Source organism: Rhyacophila brunnea, unplaced genomic scaffold, assembly GCF_057557595.1.
Source record: "Rhyacophila brunnea isolate RB1 unplaced genomic scaffold, BYU_Rbru_1.0 scaffold_20, whole genome shotgun sequence".
Classification (NCBI taxonomy): domain Eukaryota; kingdom Metazoa; phylum Arthropoda; class Insecta; order Trichoptera; family Rhyacophilidae; genus Rhyacophila; species Rhyacophila brunnea.
The window spans coordinates 4,862,537-4,881,648 of NW_028232860.1; the positions used below are offsets into that span (position 1 = coordinate 4,862,537).

Genomic DNA, 19,112 nt, shown 5'->3' on the forward strand with positions numbered 1-19,112 from the left:
TGCTATTGGCGAGACAGTCAGCACTTTTACGTATAAACAGTCAAGTTATTATCGCTATAGCTTAAAATACACACTATTGGTGCAAGTAAATCCAAGCAGGTGTACAGGCGCTATAACGTTAGTATCATAATATGTATTAAAGTTTGTCACGTAAACAGAATACGAATTTGATATTGGTTGTATTTGAAGACATTATATTCCTTGTATTTTATGACCTAACCATCAATAAGTAAAAAAAACCAATGACTAGCTTTCGTATTAATTCCATCTTATTAATATTTTATTCTGTGTTTAATATTCATGCCATTATAAAAACGTACATGTCTTCTTTCACAGGTATCGTGGGTGCGTCACAGAGACATTCACCTGCTGACAGTCGGACGTTACACTTATACCAGTGACCAACGATTCGAAGCTCTGCACAGTCCTCACTCTGAAGAGTGGGCTTTACGCATCAGACCAGCTCAGCGGAGAGACTCTGGCGCTTATGAGTGCCAAGTCAGCACCACACCGCCAATCGGACACCACGTGTATCTCAGCGTTGTCGGTGATTACACCTATTAATCATAATAACATATTATTATTATACCAGTTGTTTTAAAATTGTTTCGTGTTACCCTAAATAAGCAATCATAAATCAGTACTTATAATAATACGGAGCTTTTAAAAATTTGAATGAAAATAGATAGAGTTAATCGCATTTTTTGTTCCTGGCCTTTCATCCGGGGTCTAGAGATTTGATTCAATACATTTATCTGATTTAAAATAAACCTGAGTATTTGTGATTATTTCACTTTTACTATACTATTTTATAACTCAGGCTATCGAGGATAGTTTATCATATTTATGTATTGAGGTATTATAAGTGTTACAATAAGTTAGTTGTCTAAACTGTTAAACTGCTAAATCTTAAAAGTTAATACAGCCAAGAGAGGTGCTGTTAAAACATAGTACTTTTTGACAGTTCAGACGGTTAACTTATTGTAACAATTAACCGCCTCAATACATACATTGTCATAAAACTACTCTCGATAGCCGCCTTTTTAAGATAGAAACCTTGTGTATGGAATAGATGCGCTGTTGTTAGGCATCATGGCCTGTTGTAGTGCTAAATAAAATTAATGGATAATATTATCATTGTGGGGTTATTGCAAAAGTCTCGAAATCATGTTATGGAGTAATTGCATTTTGATGTTTGACATGCCCTCTAAAACCAAGAATAATTGTTATTTCTTTCTCGTTTATGTGCATATTCTATATTAGATAACCGTGCATTTTTTCTCTAGCATTCATATTTTAATATAAACCCATAATCCGTTGTTATACTTAATACCTATATACCTTTTATAGGACTGTTTTTTATGTAGTTTATAACTAGCGACCGTTTAATAAACTATGCATTTGCAAACTGCAAATCTGTGGCTACATTAATTGTGTTAAACTTTTCGCGCCTCCCTTTGCAACACTCCGCGCTTCCCTAGAGAGGCGCGCCTGCTAGTTTGGAAATCGCTGCAGTATGTGGTTATGTATGGAGTAGCATATCGGTAAATGGCTTCCACGGCTTCGCTGGCACAAACGCACTCTTTTGTCAAATTTTCCATGACCGTTTTGCATAAATGCATTTGCATACAGGGCTCAATTTTCTCCTTCAGGGCGTGAGTGGTCGTGGGTTTATTGGCATAAACCTTTGACTTCAAAAAACCTAAAGAAAAAGTCCAATGGCGTTAAATCCAAATTACACGACTAGGCAATGATTCATGCATTAATCCTATAATAGGCGCGACGAAATTTTGGACTCGCTGTCAGTCGGAGACCCGACGTCGAGGTGTGAATACGTTAATTTGTTTCGTGATGGCGACGGGGGTCTTAATTCTTAAATCGTGTAAAAATGACTAAAAACGTTACCCATTTACTTTAAAAAGAAAGCATGTCAATGAATATATTATTATTGTTACCAATAGAACAATAAACATAACATTAAATGGACGCATGTTGGATTATATGACAAATTATATTTCATTCGGCACGCGTCATTTGCATCCGCGACTCGCAATCCACGCATCGCCTAGCCACGATATTTTTAGACATTGCCTCAACTGAGGTATAGCGATAATTATTGACTGACCAAGTTTTAGCAGCAACCTCACGATTATTATATTCTTTTTTATCTGGATCATCAAATATGATCCATGGATGACTTCATAATTGTCCTCCAAACATCTATTTCCAGCGTGATATATCGATCCTATCGGGGACCATGTGACACCTTCCACCAATATTTTATGTGGACAGCCCAGAGCACTTTCAAAGTCCCAATAAGGAAATCTCTATATCGTTCAAATATTCAAAATGTGGTCTACCTATCTGAGTTCTCATATACTTATGGCAATATAATATGGAGTTTCAAAAACGTAACTTAATGTAAGACTGCGGAATTTGAATTCGCAATTTTACGTGTTCTAACACTGGGACGAGTTTTAGTCGGAGAATTTAGTTTTCGAACACTTGGATGGCCTTTTCATGTATTTCTGTAAGGCTGCATGCATTGTATTTGTGCAGACCTGTAAGTTTTGTACGCACGAGTACGCGTCACAATAAATAAAATAAGGTACTGTTTGGTACCTAAAATAATAGTTATTCTCATTATAGACGTATTCAAATGATATAAATATAATATACCATGTTAAATAGAGACTATTCATTATATTCTTATTAGCGAGGGAGAATTAGATTGGAATGTGCATTTCTTTGGACAATTAAAAACGTATATTAATACGTAATAATTATCATAATATTCTTATTCCATTAAAATGCATGTGATGTACTTTAATATTTAAAATAACAGTGATAGGACATGAGTATTTTTTTTAAATATATGATAATAGTGGATCATTTAGCAATATTACAGTATTGAATTTATATGAAATGTGTAATTTATAATATTTTCTCACTCAAATATAATATTTATAATATTAATACTATCGACTGAAGGTACTTGATGGAATTTGAATTTAAATTCTAATGGATTAAAGTTTTGTACTAATTATATTAAATGCCGCACCAATATTACTATATTATAAATAGTTGACTATCGATTTACTAGTATCTTGTTTGTCAGGCGGTAGGTTAGTCATGATAGAAAAGGGTTTTTTTGTAAACACATTTAATGTTTTTGCAAAAAAAAATAATTTGCATTCTAATGGGTACTATTCCATTTCAGTCATTTTTTGCAACCCGGGTTTTGCCTTTCGGCATCTTCAGGCGCTTTGTATACTCACCAAAAGGCAAACACACACTGATAACGAACACTATTAACTCTAACTTATATAATAAATGAATACAATAAAGTAGGTAAAAACTTATCACCTACCTATTAAGTCAAGGATCAAATAAAAAAATATATAACAAACAAATTATGAATAGTTGAATTAGTGTTTGTAAAAAACCTCCATACCTTATCAATAATAATAGACTCTATAAACGTATGCCTTTTGGTGAGAATACACAGCGCAAGAAGATGCCGAATGGCGAAATCCGGGTGGCAAAAAACGTCTCAAATGGAATAGTACCCATTAGAATGCAAATTAATTTTTTATCATGACTAACCTACTGCCTGACAAACAAGATACTAGTAAATCGATAGTCAACTATTTATAATATAGTAATCTTGGTGCGGAAAAGAACAGCGGCATTTAATATAATTAGTGATGATGGAAACAAATGATTAGTCTCGTGTAGGGAATTCAATCCCGAGCCAAAATTCTGATTCCGGGATTCTGGAACTGGTCCCGGGATTGGCATTTTTTCCATTGTTAATATAAAAAATTGATTTATACAAATAACATTGATACAATCGGTCAAAAATTAATCTAGTATAATTTATACTATTTAAGACATTTTATTGTTAATATTGTATACGATCAATCTTGCAAGTACATAAGTTTAATGGAGTAGATAAATAATATTGTAATATAAATAATAATTTGAATTTAATATGAGATTGCTGTTTCTGATAGTAAAGACTTAATAAATGGGTTAGCGAGATTTAAAATAGTAATAAAATAGCAAATCATGGTGTACTTATGTTCTTTCCGCTTAATAAGTCTAATTAGTCAGCCAAATATGAAACTGCCGTAAAATGTATGCGATCATGGTGGAATTACTTTGCTAATAGTGCGGAGCATTGTTTTTTTTCAATCTTTCTAATTTTTATTAACTTATGTGAACAATAAAATGAATCGGCAACTTACACATGGCTACAAATCAAACTTCATTCAAACTCAGTTTATTTCTAATGTAGTTATTTGTTATTATAAGTATTTTTCTGTTATATTTTTGTTTTTATTTTATTTTCCATAAAAATTGATAAAAAAATCAATCCCGAACATTTCGGAATTATGTTTATCAATCCCGGGATTCAATCGGAATTGGAATCCCTAGTCTCGTGGCTATTGAAAATTATAAATAGCGTAACAATTTACAAGAAAGATAGTTGAATTAAAAGCTTTATTGGTTGAGGGGAAACGCTTAAAAATATAATTTATCTTTTTTTAACTTTCACACTTATGCATGTTTTGTAATATAAAGTATGTATGATTGGTTATCATCGTTGTGTTATTATAATTTGTAAAATATGAGTTGTTTTGCCAAGAACCAGAAACTGAGATTCTGGGAGGACCAGAGCTATTTATCAACCTGGGGTCCACAATCAACCTGACCTGCCTGGTGAGACATGCTCCAGAACCTCCTCCCTCGATAACATGGTCGCACGGAGAACAGGTAATTATTACTTTTCACTATAATAATTTTCCTTATTTTGTAGCAATCTTCCAACAAAAAGCTTAAAAAATTATTATAATAATTATTATACCACTTATATAAGAGATATCGGACAACGTCAATTATTGAACGTATGTATATGTTAGGGGCCAGAGAGTAGAAAGCTAATTTATGATGAAAATTGAACTTATATATTTCTACGAGCTCACTTTCACCACGTGATAATATTATTATAATGTAACGTACCATTGAAACTTTTCTGCAAGAATACTTCCGTGTATCGCCTCAGTTAATTAAAGGTTAATTTATTCGCAGTAGGGGCTGGTCAATATATTGAAATCACTACCCCATTAGCTAGACTTTAGCCCTGATTAAAAAGCGGTCACTTTGAAACATGGGGGTGATTTATCAAAAAGAGGGATGAAACACCCAGAGGTTTTTTTGCTTTACTTTCATTTTAAACTGCTCAATAGGTAAAAGCTGATGGAATATAACGGAAATGAATATTATATCCCACAAGAGTAATAACAAAATATATCCTATATTTTTTTATATTTATTGCAACTTAATATCAGTTCATATTTTTGTTTGGCATACACTAAAATGATTATTCAAATCGACTTGATGAGAGTTGCCCTCTCTTTAAAATGTATACCATGTGTAATTTAATATAATTATATCGATGCATTGTCTGCTGATTATATCCTTAGTATAAAGGTTGGAAAACACTGATCTATATAAAATATTGGTAGCATTAATCCTACTGTTTAATACAGTGAGGTAAGACTGTTCGTATATTATCTGAATCCCAGAGGTAATGCGTCGTTTCTGACAAATTTGTCAGAAACAGGGTCAGGTTTTCCAGTTCTATCGAAGTCGTTATTGGCCGTGAAGCAGTGATTAAATTCAAAATTACGTAAAGTATGCATGTGATTGAGTAAATGCGCCTTTTTGTGCTGTTAATTAAAATTACGTAATACAATATACAACTCATTTCCGCCTTGTTATTGACTGTTACCTCTTCAACATAACCATGTGGCGGAGAAATACAGAATGCAGACCACATCCTCTGAGAACGTCCTAAAATGTGTACGGAAAGGGAAGTGCTTCTCACGTCGGTTCAACCAGCTATTGGAACCATTGGACAGTCCGATCTGGTCGCCACAAAGGCCAATTTTATTGCATTTAGAAAATTTGCGGGGTCATACTGCTAATGTGAAGATCTCTTCACTAAGAATGTTCGGCAGTTTTCTATTAGCTCTAATTTGTTACTTACTACAATTTTTAATATTACCTCTACGTGCTCATCTCTCCCATGGGTACCTTAACTTAAAGTCATGTAAATTCAGTCAAACCTAATTTGAGTGCATGGCGACCTCAGTCTTGGGTAACTGCTCCTGAGATACTGGCCGGATATGATGTGGGGTAGGTGTAGTTTGGTGGGGTCATTAACTTCAATGTTATTGACTGTACACAACGCTATGAGCTATCCTAAAAAATGTGAATAAATATTCTAACTATAACATTCACTAATTGTTTGTAATATTAAGTAAACCATCAAACTATTATATATCAAATTATATTAATTCGATCAATAAAATGTTCTTACATAATATTTTATTTCCGTCTGATTCCTTTAATATCATATCAGAAATATTAATTTCCAAATAAATTAATACATGAAATAAAATAGGAACTATCTGCAAAATACTAAAAAAGGTATACTTGTAGAAAAAAATCATTGTACCATAATATAGGTAATGTATTAAAAATTGAATTAAAATAATAAAAGAAAAATTAAGCTTCTATTCAATATCACAAACAATACCAAGCAGCCTCTCAACCCGTTGAGAGTGAAGCTGATAGTGGATCTGACTCAGCCACATGCTGCGGATGTCAGAAGAGAATCTCAACTTCGCTTACGTCCTGTTCTTCAAGCCAACCGGATTTCGCGGTCCAGAAGGCCGCTGAATACTATCTATAGAGTGTATACGACGGATCTACGATATGCTGATATAGCCTGGAATGACACAAGAAGACTGGGTAGCAATAAAGATTCTTGGAGGCGCTGAGTGGTGTATAATATATATGCTCCAACTAAGGGGCGGATATGGTTGAAGACGAAGTATTCAATATCAAGGGTGGCGTTGAAAATAATATCATGTGCCACGCGTTTTGGAAAAATGGGCATCAAGTGCCCAACGTCAGTTCGTTGAAAATGGTTGAAATTAGTACTGAAAATAACAGGTTCATAGTCCTTCTGTAGATGGGTAGTTAAGGTGGCACTTAGTCTACGTTTTAGATAACTTGCTATGAACGAAGTGAATTCCTCAAATCGCCATGAATAGTTAAAGTTACTTGGCAACGAATTTATTATTGTTGTCTGTTTGCAATTCCTTACATAAACAAACGATTAAATTTTGAGTGACAGCTGTTACTTTAAAAATAAAAATAACGAGAAATAATTAATAATTTACTAAATTAAGTTAAAATGTATAGAAATAAACCAACGGCGTTCCAATAAGCGCCCCCTTTTTTACAGTGTGTAATTTAACAAGATAGTTAAGAGCTAGTCGAAGAATATAGGTTATGACAAGTTTTGTTTTTGTTTTGTTACGCCAAAGAAGTATACTTCTAGCGCGCGAACATAAGTAGACACACCGATTTTTAACATGGAATATGTTTTACTCATGATCTCCGACGCAAAAGCGTTACGAAAAATAGACGTAACACAACAATATACGCGCAGCCCGCCCGCGGTCCGCGCCCTGCCCCGATTACTTACGCGCACCGATTATTTTCATTTTACGTTCAATAGCCTACATTCTGTGCGACGTATTGTTAGTCTGTTATTATTAATTTAGTTTTATTATTGTAATTACATAATTTTCAGAAAAGTATAATTATTGTTTGAATCCTTTGGATTCGGTTACTTTGACAAATAAATTTTCTTTCGAATTTGGACAACCAGTATTCAGAGAATCAGTAGGCAAAGCATGTTCCATGTTTAATAATTTTAGTCGATAGGGTTTAAGTAAGAGCGAAGTCCCCCCCAATTATTGTGGAACAACATAACCTTGTAATTGCGCAAATTGCAATTTCTTCTACAGCGCAAGAATTGCATAGGGTAATTTTAAAAAGAGCTGTCGTTTTTTTATATTATTTTATTTTCCAAGTACGACACTTTATCTACGGCATCCGAGTGTATTATCGTCGCCTACGTGTCACTCTTCGGATTCCAAGTGCGAACAACTTTTATAAAGAGCGTTTTTGCAACACGATCACTTTCTCGAGCTATTTGACGCAAAGTAGATACTCTCCTACTCTATTTACATACAATTTTTTTTCGTCGCCTCAATTTATGATCGGTGAAAGGTTTTGGAAAATAGCTGCTGGGAAATTGCGACAAGTTGGGGTGAAATATGGATAAGGCTTTTTAGACAGTTTTATCTACAGCCTTTGAATATACTTTACTTACTCAATATCAAAATAAGAAGCCTAAATGTAACATAATGCCTTCAGTGTAATTTAATATTATCATGATAGATACGTTAAAATAACTTCCAATTTCTTTTACATTGTTAGTAATAAATGAGTAGGCTTTAGAATTTGTAATACCGGCTTCCCGGTTACCTCTTGATCGCAGAATTATTCCGGGATTGAAAGTACCGATAATACGTTGAAAAGAAGCCATCATGTATTACTTGGCCGGCTCTCACATCTAAAGTCGCACATGCCGCACAGCCATTAATCAAATCTTACAAAAACGGCGATCCGGTGTTGGTTTTTCGTTTGATAGAACATGGGCCGAAATGCACATGCTAGAACGACCACCAAGACGCTAAACACGTCCCCTGAGACTGCCCGTTGATGGGATCTGACTGAGCGAATCTGTTTACCAGGGTCCGTCTATACACGGGCCCGATTGGCCACGCTGACTTGATATTAACCAAGACATTTGAAAAATTTGCTGCATCATATGGAGGACGGAATTCATCACTAACATCTCTTGGCTCCTCTGTTTCGGCAGAGTTTCAGTACACTGGTACAGAGGATACTAAACTTCATGTCATTGAAGATAAATGACGGCAGAACAAGTCAATATTCCTTTTATTTTCTAAAATTCTTTCCAAAATGTGCATGGTTGCTACATAAGTCCTGTGCAGCATCGCTTCGAAACAAGGAAGTGTGACACTAAAATCTTTCCATTCTGGCACGCGGCTGCATATACATGGCGGGTGGCGATGGGGTAACTCAAATCATTGCGCAGATCTATATAGCGACAATCGCACGTAACCTTAGAAACGTATAGATAGATAATATTTAGATGCGGCAATCGGCGAGCCGGTATAGCAATGATCAATTCGTTGGTGTTTGCATGCTCGACTCGAAGCCCGAGAAGCATGCAACTTGTCGATTGCAACAGCATACCTATGTTTTTTTCAAACTAAACAGCCGCATTATTTGACCAGTCTGCGGAGCTCTATTTTACAATGTGCGTTTTGTGAATAACGATGACGTTACATCGACGTATTCGACACGTTGCAGGCGGGCGAATTTTGATGTGAGAGCCGGCTTATGGTGATGCAGCGTGTCCAAGTGTCCAAGAATAGAAATGTAACGGGAAACGTTGTTTAATTGAAGATCAATACAATAATTACATCGTAATAAGTTTACAGTATTCAAGTGATATAATATAATATTATTCTCTATCCCGGATTTACTATTCTATCCAAGATTGTGATCCTTAGTAGGTACAATATTATAATAAAATAATTTATTTGTATTCAGATAATAAACTTTGACTCGGCCCGTGGTGGAATCAGTTTGGTGACTGAGAAAGGACTAGCGAGCTCCAGTAGACTCCTCGTCCAGCGAGCTCGTCCTGCAGATTCTGGTGCATACACCTGCGCACCTTCCAACGCCCCACCGGCGCATGTCAGGGTTCACATCCTTAATGGTAAGTGGTAACAATTATTTATCTAATAATTATTCTATAACGTATTACTAGTTGAGGTGGTTATGGTGTCTATAATACTATTATCATTATTAATTTGTTGTTATAGACATTTTGATTGAACACATAGGAATTTAGGATCAATCACCTAGGCCAGCGGTAATACCTACCTTCATTATAATTGTATTCGTGTAAAAATATAAAAATAACCGGAATGAGATAATATGTTGTTGTGTAGTATTCTTGTGTTAATTTGTTGTTTAGTTGGAGATTTTCGGAGGTAAATTTCGTGATAATGTTGTATATATAGAGTGCCAAGAGCACATCGCTTCTTCTCTAGTATTGGGCAGTCGTTAATGACATGTCACACTATTTGAGACGTGTTGCCATCACATGGATAGCAGTCATTATCCTTCAGTTTGAGTCTCTTTAGATATACTGAGTTTTTCGTGGCTTGAGAGTATCTGTGTGACTTTGTGTGATGTTTTTCATGTTCTCCAGTGGTGGCGGACGTCAGGAATAAGTTTCCGTGTTATTGATATTATAGCGGATATTGTGTATGTGCTATTCCATGTAAGGATTGCAATATCGGTATTCCAGTATTTCTCAATACCGAAATACCGGTTTTAAAAATTCAAAATACCGGAATTTTCGGCATTGTGAAAGCACACTCGTTTACGTTGTTGAAATGAATTATAAGTTATCTGCTGCTAAAACGCAAATATATTGAGTGAATCCAACAGAGGTGAAATAATAATAAATAAAATTTCATCAAATATATTTACATAAGTAATTGTCGCGATGAATTATCATAATATTATCTCGAATTAGAAAACATCCGATCCGTAAGAAAAATGTTCAATTATTCTATAATTATTGATGACTGTACAAGCGTTGAATTAAAGATGCTTTTCCTGCAGCCGGAATTATTTGCACTTGGTGAACTTTTGAGGGCTTTAGTTAAAATTATCAATATATTCAAATTATGTGTAAAAAATCACTAGTTCTAGAATTATGATCAATATATATTTTTGAAATGTCAACATAATAAATGTAGGTAGGTATGTAGGTTTTCGCTATAAAATAATGTTTAAAAAATATATTAATAGCTATATTTATTGATAAGCACCTACTTCTGTTTTTTAATGTTTAAGAAATACCGGTATTATTAATACCGGTATTCAATAAGAAATACCGAAAAACCGGTATTGACATTTTTATTTGGTATTGCAACCCCTAATACCATAGCTGTATTGTATATTCGTTAAGTTTTTTTTTTTGTTTACTTTAAGGGAATCGTGTTTAAGTTAAAGGTCTTATGTCGGTTGTGGCTTGTTTAGCGTATTTGTCAGCTTTCTCGTTTTCAGCTATCGTTGTATGATCTCATATTGGCTTTGTTCCTATCATTCGGAGCTATGTTGATAGTGTTAGATATATAGTAAAGTTAATTATGTTAGGGTGTATTTGTGATGGGTTTTGAAGGGGTATCTCTTGGATTGGAATGAATTATCTATCTAAAAATATGTAGATAGAGTTGTTGGTGTTGTATTTTAATATTTTCATTGTCTACTCAAGAGGTTCTCTGATAGCAAACATTTCTGCTTTTAAAACGAGTTTTAATTTTTGTCGTGTAATTATTATGTTTCCATTATAGAATAAAATAGTTATTACTAGCTCCCATAATACATTGGGCTAGCAATAAAAATATGAGACATGAGAAATGTATACCGGGTAATTTGAATTTTATACGGGCACGTCAGATCAAGTTATGTGCTTCTGCAACGAATTCAAATTCATCTGTTTTGCGTTTAACTTATTGAAAGCATTCGTGTGTGTAAAGATGTTGAACAAAATATTCTTCAAACATCGGTAAACATAATGTTATTTGGCAGCTGTGACAGTATCCGTTTCCTAAAGAAATCCATTTTTGAAAACATTTTCGTAATATTTTAGTAACAAAAATTTTATATTCTTTTCAGGTGAACATCCTGCAGCCATGCATGGCGAGGCTGCCAGAACTGCATCTTGTATCTTGCTGCAAGTCTGTTTCCTACTGCTTCATTCGTTCTGGGTTTACCGCGTCAGTGGTCTCCGGGTGACGAGGGTTTTGGAACCAGGATGACGTATTCTAAGTGATCAAAATGTTAACAGTGATAATATCGGAAATTAATAAGTGAATCGAAACATATTAATAAAATTATATTGGAAAAGTTATAACTTTTCGATGGTTTGAAGTGATTATTAAAGGATTATAAACGTTTGACCTAAAAATGATACATAATAAATCATACGTGATATTTTTGAGCTAAAAAATTAGTACAAACTTAACTTCCTATTATCTGTTTATTTCTTTAAATACGTGACATTTTTGGTGATAAATTTTATGATTTTTGAGGAATTTTAATATTACTTAGGTATTTTTTGAAAATTACATTACGTGCCAATTTTATCAGTAATGATATCATGGTAAATAAGATTTTTTAAGATATTTAACTTTACAATAAAATTATTATCATTAATTTACCTTGGATTTTAAATGTACTGGATATTTTTATTAAACTATGAAAGAATAATTTCAATAATATAGAAGACACTCTAATAATTGTCAATTGATTTTTTATGTTTTTTCAATCGGCTTTACAATCCGGTAAAGATTGTAATTTCTTAAAAGAGGTTTATTTTAAATTTCGATGTATTTTTAACAACATTTTTTTAGTTTTAGTCTAATTATTGGTAAATAGACACTCTGTAAAAAAAGAAAATAGTATATGCCTGATAAATTTATGATTTAAGCCTTATGTAAAAAGTTTTTGGCGTAAATATTTTGCCAATTCGACTATTTATATTTAATAAATTGATTCTATCTTTTTTTGTTCTTCTTAATAACTTTCTATTAGCTATTTTGATGTATTTTTAACAACATATTTTTTTAGTTTTAGTTCATTTTGTCAAGCTTTTTTTCAATACACACATTGTAAAATAGATTTTATCTTTTTTGTTCTTCTTAATAACATTCTTTTAGTTTATATTAGCTCAAAGTTATCATAATATTATGATTATGTATTATATATTGTAAAAACTTCATAGATAGTTTCAAGAGTCGATTGACAAGGCAAGCTGCAAGAAAAAAAACATTGGGTAAATAAAAAAAAACCATTATGTAAATGTTAGTAGGTATGTTTTATCATATTATGTATTTAATAAATAAGACGGTTTTATACAATAACACTTCATGGAATTACAATCAAATTATAAAATATATATTTAAAATAAATAATTACCTACCTATACAATATTTCACCATTACATTTTATAAATACTTTCAGAATAATAATAATTAGTAAGCATGTTTTTAAACCAATACCGGTTTAACTGGGTGCCTAAAAATACTCCCTACTTTATTATTGAACATAATTTTTCAGTCTTTTTCATTTTTTGAGAAGTACTTGAATAATAAACAATAATTGTTATCTGGTTGATTTTAAATGACATTCTAATTGGCATATCATTAATTTATTTATAGACATACAATGGCGCCATCAAACATCGCCATCGTACATTAATTTTATGATCTTTTCAAAAATATTGATATTAATAATTTTTCTAGACAAATAGAGATTCGTTACATCAGATAACTAAAGAATTCTCTGATAATAAATACTTAACAAAAAGAAAATCATTTTTATGACTGTGATGTCATTCAGACTATGAAGAAAGTTATATTTTTCATAACTACGGTGACCAACAAATAAATAATTAATTTGTAACATTCGATGAAAGTTTCCTTAAATTGATTTAAACATAAAATGAAAGTACTTCTTAAGCAATTAAGTCGATTATATTTATTTTTTATTATCCACAATGAAAACTTATTTAAAATAAAAACATTATTTTATAATCAATTGGTATTCATCACAATATATTATAAATATATTTAATACGGTAGATACATGATTCGTATTTATAGTAAACTATAGTACTACAGTTTTAACGAAATAACCATTTATTGTCTCTCAGTATCATTAATTTATTCACTGTTTGAGTATTTTCATAAAAGAATCCCGACATTCTCAAAAGCTTAAAGTTAGTCTAAAAACTTTTTCCATCTTGGACGATTCAGTTGCACCGCTTTCCAGTTGGTTTGGCGAAATTCAGCCATATCAGGTTTGTCTGCTCAGGTCTTCTTTTGCACTCAGGGGATGTGTAGTGTGTACATAGTCTGTCTTTCTGATAACTCCTCCGGAATTATATGCACGTGGTTGATTTAGAGTAGTCCCCGCATTTTCATATGCTGCGTGATCTTTTTACCCCAGCAAGGTTGGTAAGAATTCTAATATTTTATCAAATTTTGAAAATACTCTTTATACATTTAAATAAAAATAATTTCGAAATATTTGCCATTGCATCAGTGTTTTAACTATTGCCAATAATTCTGGCACTCTCCCTCTCTATCTGATTTTTGTTCAGTTATAACCAATATTGATAAATCCTACAGATAAAATACTTTAATATTATAATGATTTTCAAACAAAGTTATTTTTGTTAATTCTAATTTAACACTGCTGACCTTTTAATTACCTTTTAATTACCACATTTAAATAACACGTTAATTATATCTAATGGCCAAGTACTCCAAACGCGCCAGTCGCAGTGTTAGCACTAAATGAGTTAATTGAGACATTTAAGTTGACAGGTGTTTCAGGCTATAAACCCATCTTCGAAAATGTCGACCATAATAATAATTATAGTCGTATAATTATAAAAGCCATAGTCTACCCTTCCAAATATGGGTTTATAGCGCCAAATAATTGTCAATGTAAATTATCACTCAAATATAGTAGAACAAATATAGTATATTAACAAAAATAACTTCAAACTTCTAACCACTGTAATAGAATTCTACCACGTAAACGTAACTATGTTATGCATACGAATTCTTAGAGTAAGTAAAGTAGTCAGATAGCAGATGGAGTGTTGAGGCGAGGTGAGGTTAGAGGGGCGCGCAGTTACATCCAACCGTTGTCGATCACACATGTATATATTTGAGACTGATACTGATTATTTTGACCATGTCTAATCGTTTTAATATCATATGGGCCTCCACGGTGTGGAGGTTTTTATTAACAGATTTACGATATTAAACGATATGCGATTGTAATATTCCGACGCTTTAACCGCTCGGCCATCGTGGGCGTAATAGTGAATAGTGATATACATGTCAAAATATTCATAACATAACCTAAACGGCTGAGCAAAGGGACGCGCATTTATGAATATCCACCCGTTGTACCTCGATTTCAAATGTAATAATAACTAAAAAACTTTCCCACATTAGAATTTAAATATTTAAACATACATAATTTTTGAAAACACTTCTGAGAAAATATATTAAAACCAATAGAATATGAATTATTCGTTAAATAAAAAAGGAGTTAATTAAAAATTATTAGCAAGTTCAAGGACGCTACAACACTAAAATATCTTGGAGTGATCCGTGACATAGGTTACTATTTAAAGTAATACATACCCGTACTTTGATTTAAAATACAAAAGCCGATAGCCAATAGTAGCTCAATTAAAAAAACGTTTCAGAGAGTTTTATAAGAGCCATTAGTTAACATATGTCGTAATTAAGTATGGTTCCTTTAGCATAGTGGTCTATGTACGTGGGCGTGAAACCCGAGAGATGCAGGTTCGATTCCTGCGGGGTGTCCTAATTTTTTCAAAAAGAATTTTTCTATGAGTTTTAATATATTTTCTCTAAAGTGTTTTCAAAAATTATGTATGTTCAATAATTAGAATGTTACATTCTTGAATCTTGTGAATTATTCGTTGAATAAAAAAGGAATTAATTTGAAATAGTTTAGTTTTTCATTTCGTATCTTTGTCTAGTTTTTGGTTTCGTATTTTAGATGAATAAAGTAGTGGAAAATTGCTGGTATTAAATAATTATTATCTATGTGGTGAATACCAAATAAGATGAATTTTATAAGATTACTATCGCTGGATTACAAAATATAAAAGTCATTAAATTTATTCTTGTTATTCGTTTGTTATTCTGAATAGTAAATACATCATTCTGTTTCTACTATAATAATTAATGTAATAAAGTGCATGTTTAATACAGTTTAGCTGTTTCTGTCTCAATAATGATTGTTTCTACTTCAATGACTACCTACATTATTCTCACACCTGTACTATAATTACTCTTCACTTAATTCATTGTGTAAATCTCGAAAATACTTGTAAATAAAAACTTGATATAAAAACTGCATTTTTTTTTTTTATATTTATTATCTATGTTATTATATTCACAAATTACCTATAACCTACTGTCACTCTTCCTAGCTGGATTCTGGATAAAAGGATGTTCGTCAGGACAATTGGATAGATGGATATGGATACAACATTATGGATACCTACCCAACTCTCATAGGGAAACCGTGTCCGGAAACTTGTACGTATACAGTTTGCCGTATCACACTTCACCGGAAATATATGGCCGTATATTAAAGACCGTCCAACCTCTTTAGGTAGTATAGTACTGAGATAAAATTCATGTCTAAATAAAACACTGTTCTTGTCGGTTTACACTTTACAGTAAGCCAGCAGCATACAAATTTAAAAAATAGCCGATATATTGGATTATTTTTTAGGTTAGGTTAGGTTTTCATTCTTGAATTAACGGATTTTGCCAAAATCAACGAACTAATGTTCATATTGAATCTTATAAAATTGCAGACCGTATAGTATACGGTCATCTCTTTCCGATAAGAAAGCTCACGGCGAACTTTGCCACGGTAAAATGTTTTACGTAAAATTTACATATTGTAACCTAGGGAAACAACTCAAAATTTCAAGGTTTTGTGTTAATAATGCCATTCGATGTAAAAATGCATTTTCTTTATAATTCAACAAAAAATAAATAATCAAAAATTTCTTCAGTAGTTCATAAAATCGAATAACCCTTTCTGGGATTAATCATTAATTAATTGAATTATAAACAGGAATATCTGGGTTAATTATTTTTGTTTAACTGCAAAATTTTATTGTGCATCGTTAAGTTTATAAAAGTGTTATTAAAAAATAAACACATTTATTTAAAAACTCAAGGCTTTAACATTGAATTGAAAATTTGTACAACATTTTCCCAAGAATTAGAGATGGGCAACTCACGTGTAAATTTCATGAAACAGCGGTACCTACCCAATATATATTAAAATATCTAATGGAAGCAAGAGCGATGATCTAATCATGTTTATGGATATTTATAATAAATATGATATACTATAATATATATAATAATCGGATATTATCAAAATATTATATAATAGCGGAACTATGTGGTAAGTAATGACAAACGGCCGAATGAGTGGGGACGACTTGGAGAGACCTTCATCCAGAGGTGGCTGAGATATTAATAATTTAACTCTTGCCTTCAATTGATTTGTTTTATTTTATACATTTTAACCATTGAAATCAGAAAATCAATATGTCCATATATCATTATGGTGAAGCGCCGGCTAGATGCTCATGCTTTACGACAAGTTTACCTGCGCAAACCGGTTTGTATCAGGAAACCCGTGCGTATGGACGGTTAAACGGAAGCGCGCGCAAACCGCAGTAAAAGTTTATACCGCGCAGGCAAGTTGTACCATCTAACCGGCTGTTAACAATTTAATAAAAAAATATGCACAACATATTAAAATACAAGTTAATAAAAATACTTTCTTTAGTCATCAAATGTTGGTCATCAAATCATCAAAAGAGGACGGCGTCACATTTTGTGGCTTAAGAACCTCTGTGATTGGTACGAGTGCAGCTCCACTGAACTATTCCGGGTAGCAGACGACAAAGATAAAATTGCCTTGATGGTGGCCGACCTCCACTAGGGATGGCACAATAAGAAGAAGTGAAGCACATAATTCAGCGACGTTTTGTTTTGTTTTATGAATTTCACTATAATAATGTAGACTTAAATTTTACTAATGGTTTTATTAATGCGTTTAAAAATTAATAAACCTAAAAAAATTAACACCAGTGCACATGGATGTACTGAAATATGACTATATTGATCTAAAACATTAGATCGAGAGGTTTAAAAGAATATTATTTTATGTAATGAAAATACTTTATGCAGTAATCAAATATTTAAAATAAATATAAAGGATAATAAGGCTTCAAAATTATATAAATAGATTATCTACAACGTTTAAGGAATGTTCAGGCCTATTGGTTTGAAAATACCATAAATCTCCATTTTGATCTACGTTGGGCATGTGGGCCGTTAACAACCAAACATACAAAACAACATGTTAGGTACCCACAATATATTGAATTGTGATGTGTACTGAAATATTGGATAATATACAAATACTGTTTTTCTTGTATACATTAAAAATCTTGAAATTTACATGCAGAGCAGCTGGAAGAATTCCGTTTATTACAGTTATTTTTATTTTTTAACAAATCCGTCTGATCAGTTTTTAAATATTTTTTTTCAACAAAGATTCATACTGAGAGCCTTTTTTAGCTTTTCTTCAAAAAATGCATTTTTAATTGAGATGAAGATTATATTTAAAAATTTTCAAAGTAAAGGAAAAAAGGTGTGTTTTTTCAAATTTATTAAATCTAAAAAATGACATGTCCAAATAAAGGAGTATCTTTTTAAATAGAAGCCATATAATGACCTCAGCCATGATTCCTAAAAATATTATGTAGGGTACTCATATTAATATTAGTCTTTAAATCTGATAGTGTTTTCAAGGGTGTTGCTTTAACAATAAATTGTCCAACTAAGCTGAAGTAACCAGCAGACTGCATGGTCAATTAATAAAATTAATGTCTATCGGGAAATGTATTGATCATTCTCACGAATACAGATTTGCATGTTGTTGTTACAAAGTAATTTGATTTATTTGTTAACCAAAACACCCTTCTAAATATACATTGTGTACAGTATACAATGTACAATTTATATGTCTTCTGTCGCCCCAAAGAAGAAAGAATCGAATTGGTTTAATTTTAAATATAAAGTTTACCATTACTGCACAACAGGATAGCTGTTAAGCAAATGATCAGATAGAAAAAGACAAGAGTTTGCTTTAGAATAAATTTAGATGCTATCCAAGAGCTTTCTATTGCATTGCTCGATTAAGTGCATGGCGAGATGAAAGACGCAAAATAGTAAATTTATAAAATAACAAGTAATATTATTATTTGAATTTACATTTGCTTAAATAAACTCTATTTTAATGATATTGAAACAAAGTAGGTATTTTTTATTAATTCTACTTTAGACCAAGTATCTAACCTCAATTGATAGTTTTAAATCTACTTTAATTGAGTCATTTACGTTGACAGCTTTTTCGGGCTA

The 19,112-nt window shown here is 32.2% G+C and overlaps 1 protein-coding gene across 1 annotated transcript in view; it reads left to right on the forward strand.

Moving 5' to 3' along the window:
- LOC147071111 (zwei Ig domain protein zig-8-like) overlaps positions 1–12,024 on the forward strand; it is a 195,846-nt gene extending 183,822 nt beyond the window's left edge. The window contains exons 4-7 of the mRNA XM_085948042.1: positions 337–547; positions 4,652–4,779; positions 9,571–9,739; positions 11,716–12,024. Coding sequence (XP_085804168.1) covers positions 337–547; positions 4,652–4,779; positions 9,571–9,739; positions 11,716–11,858 — 651 coding nt within the window. The 3' untranslated portion in view covers positions 11,859–12,024. The remainder of the gene's footprint in view (positions 1–336; positions 548–4,651; positions 4,780–9,570; positions 9,740–11,715) is intronic.
- Positions 12,025–19,112: the final 7,088 nt, after the last annotated feature.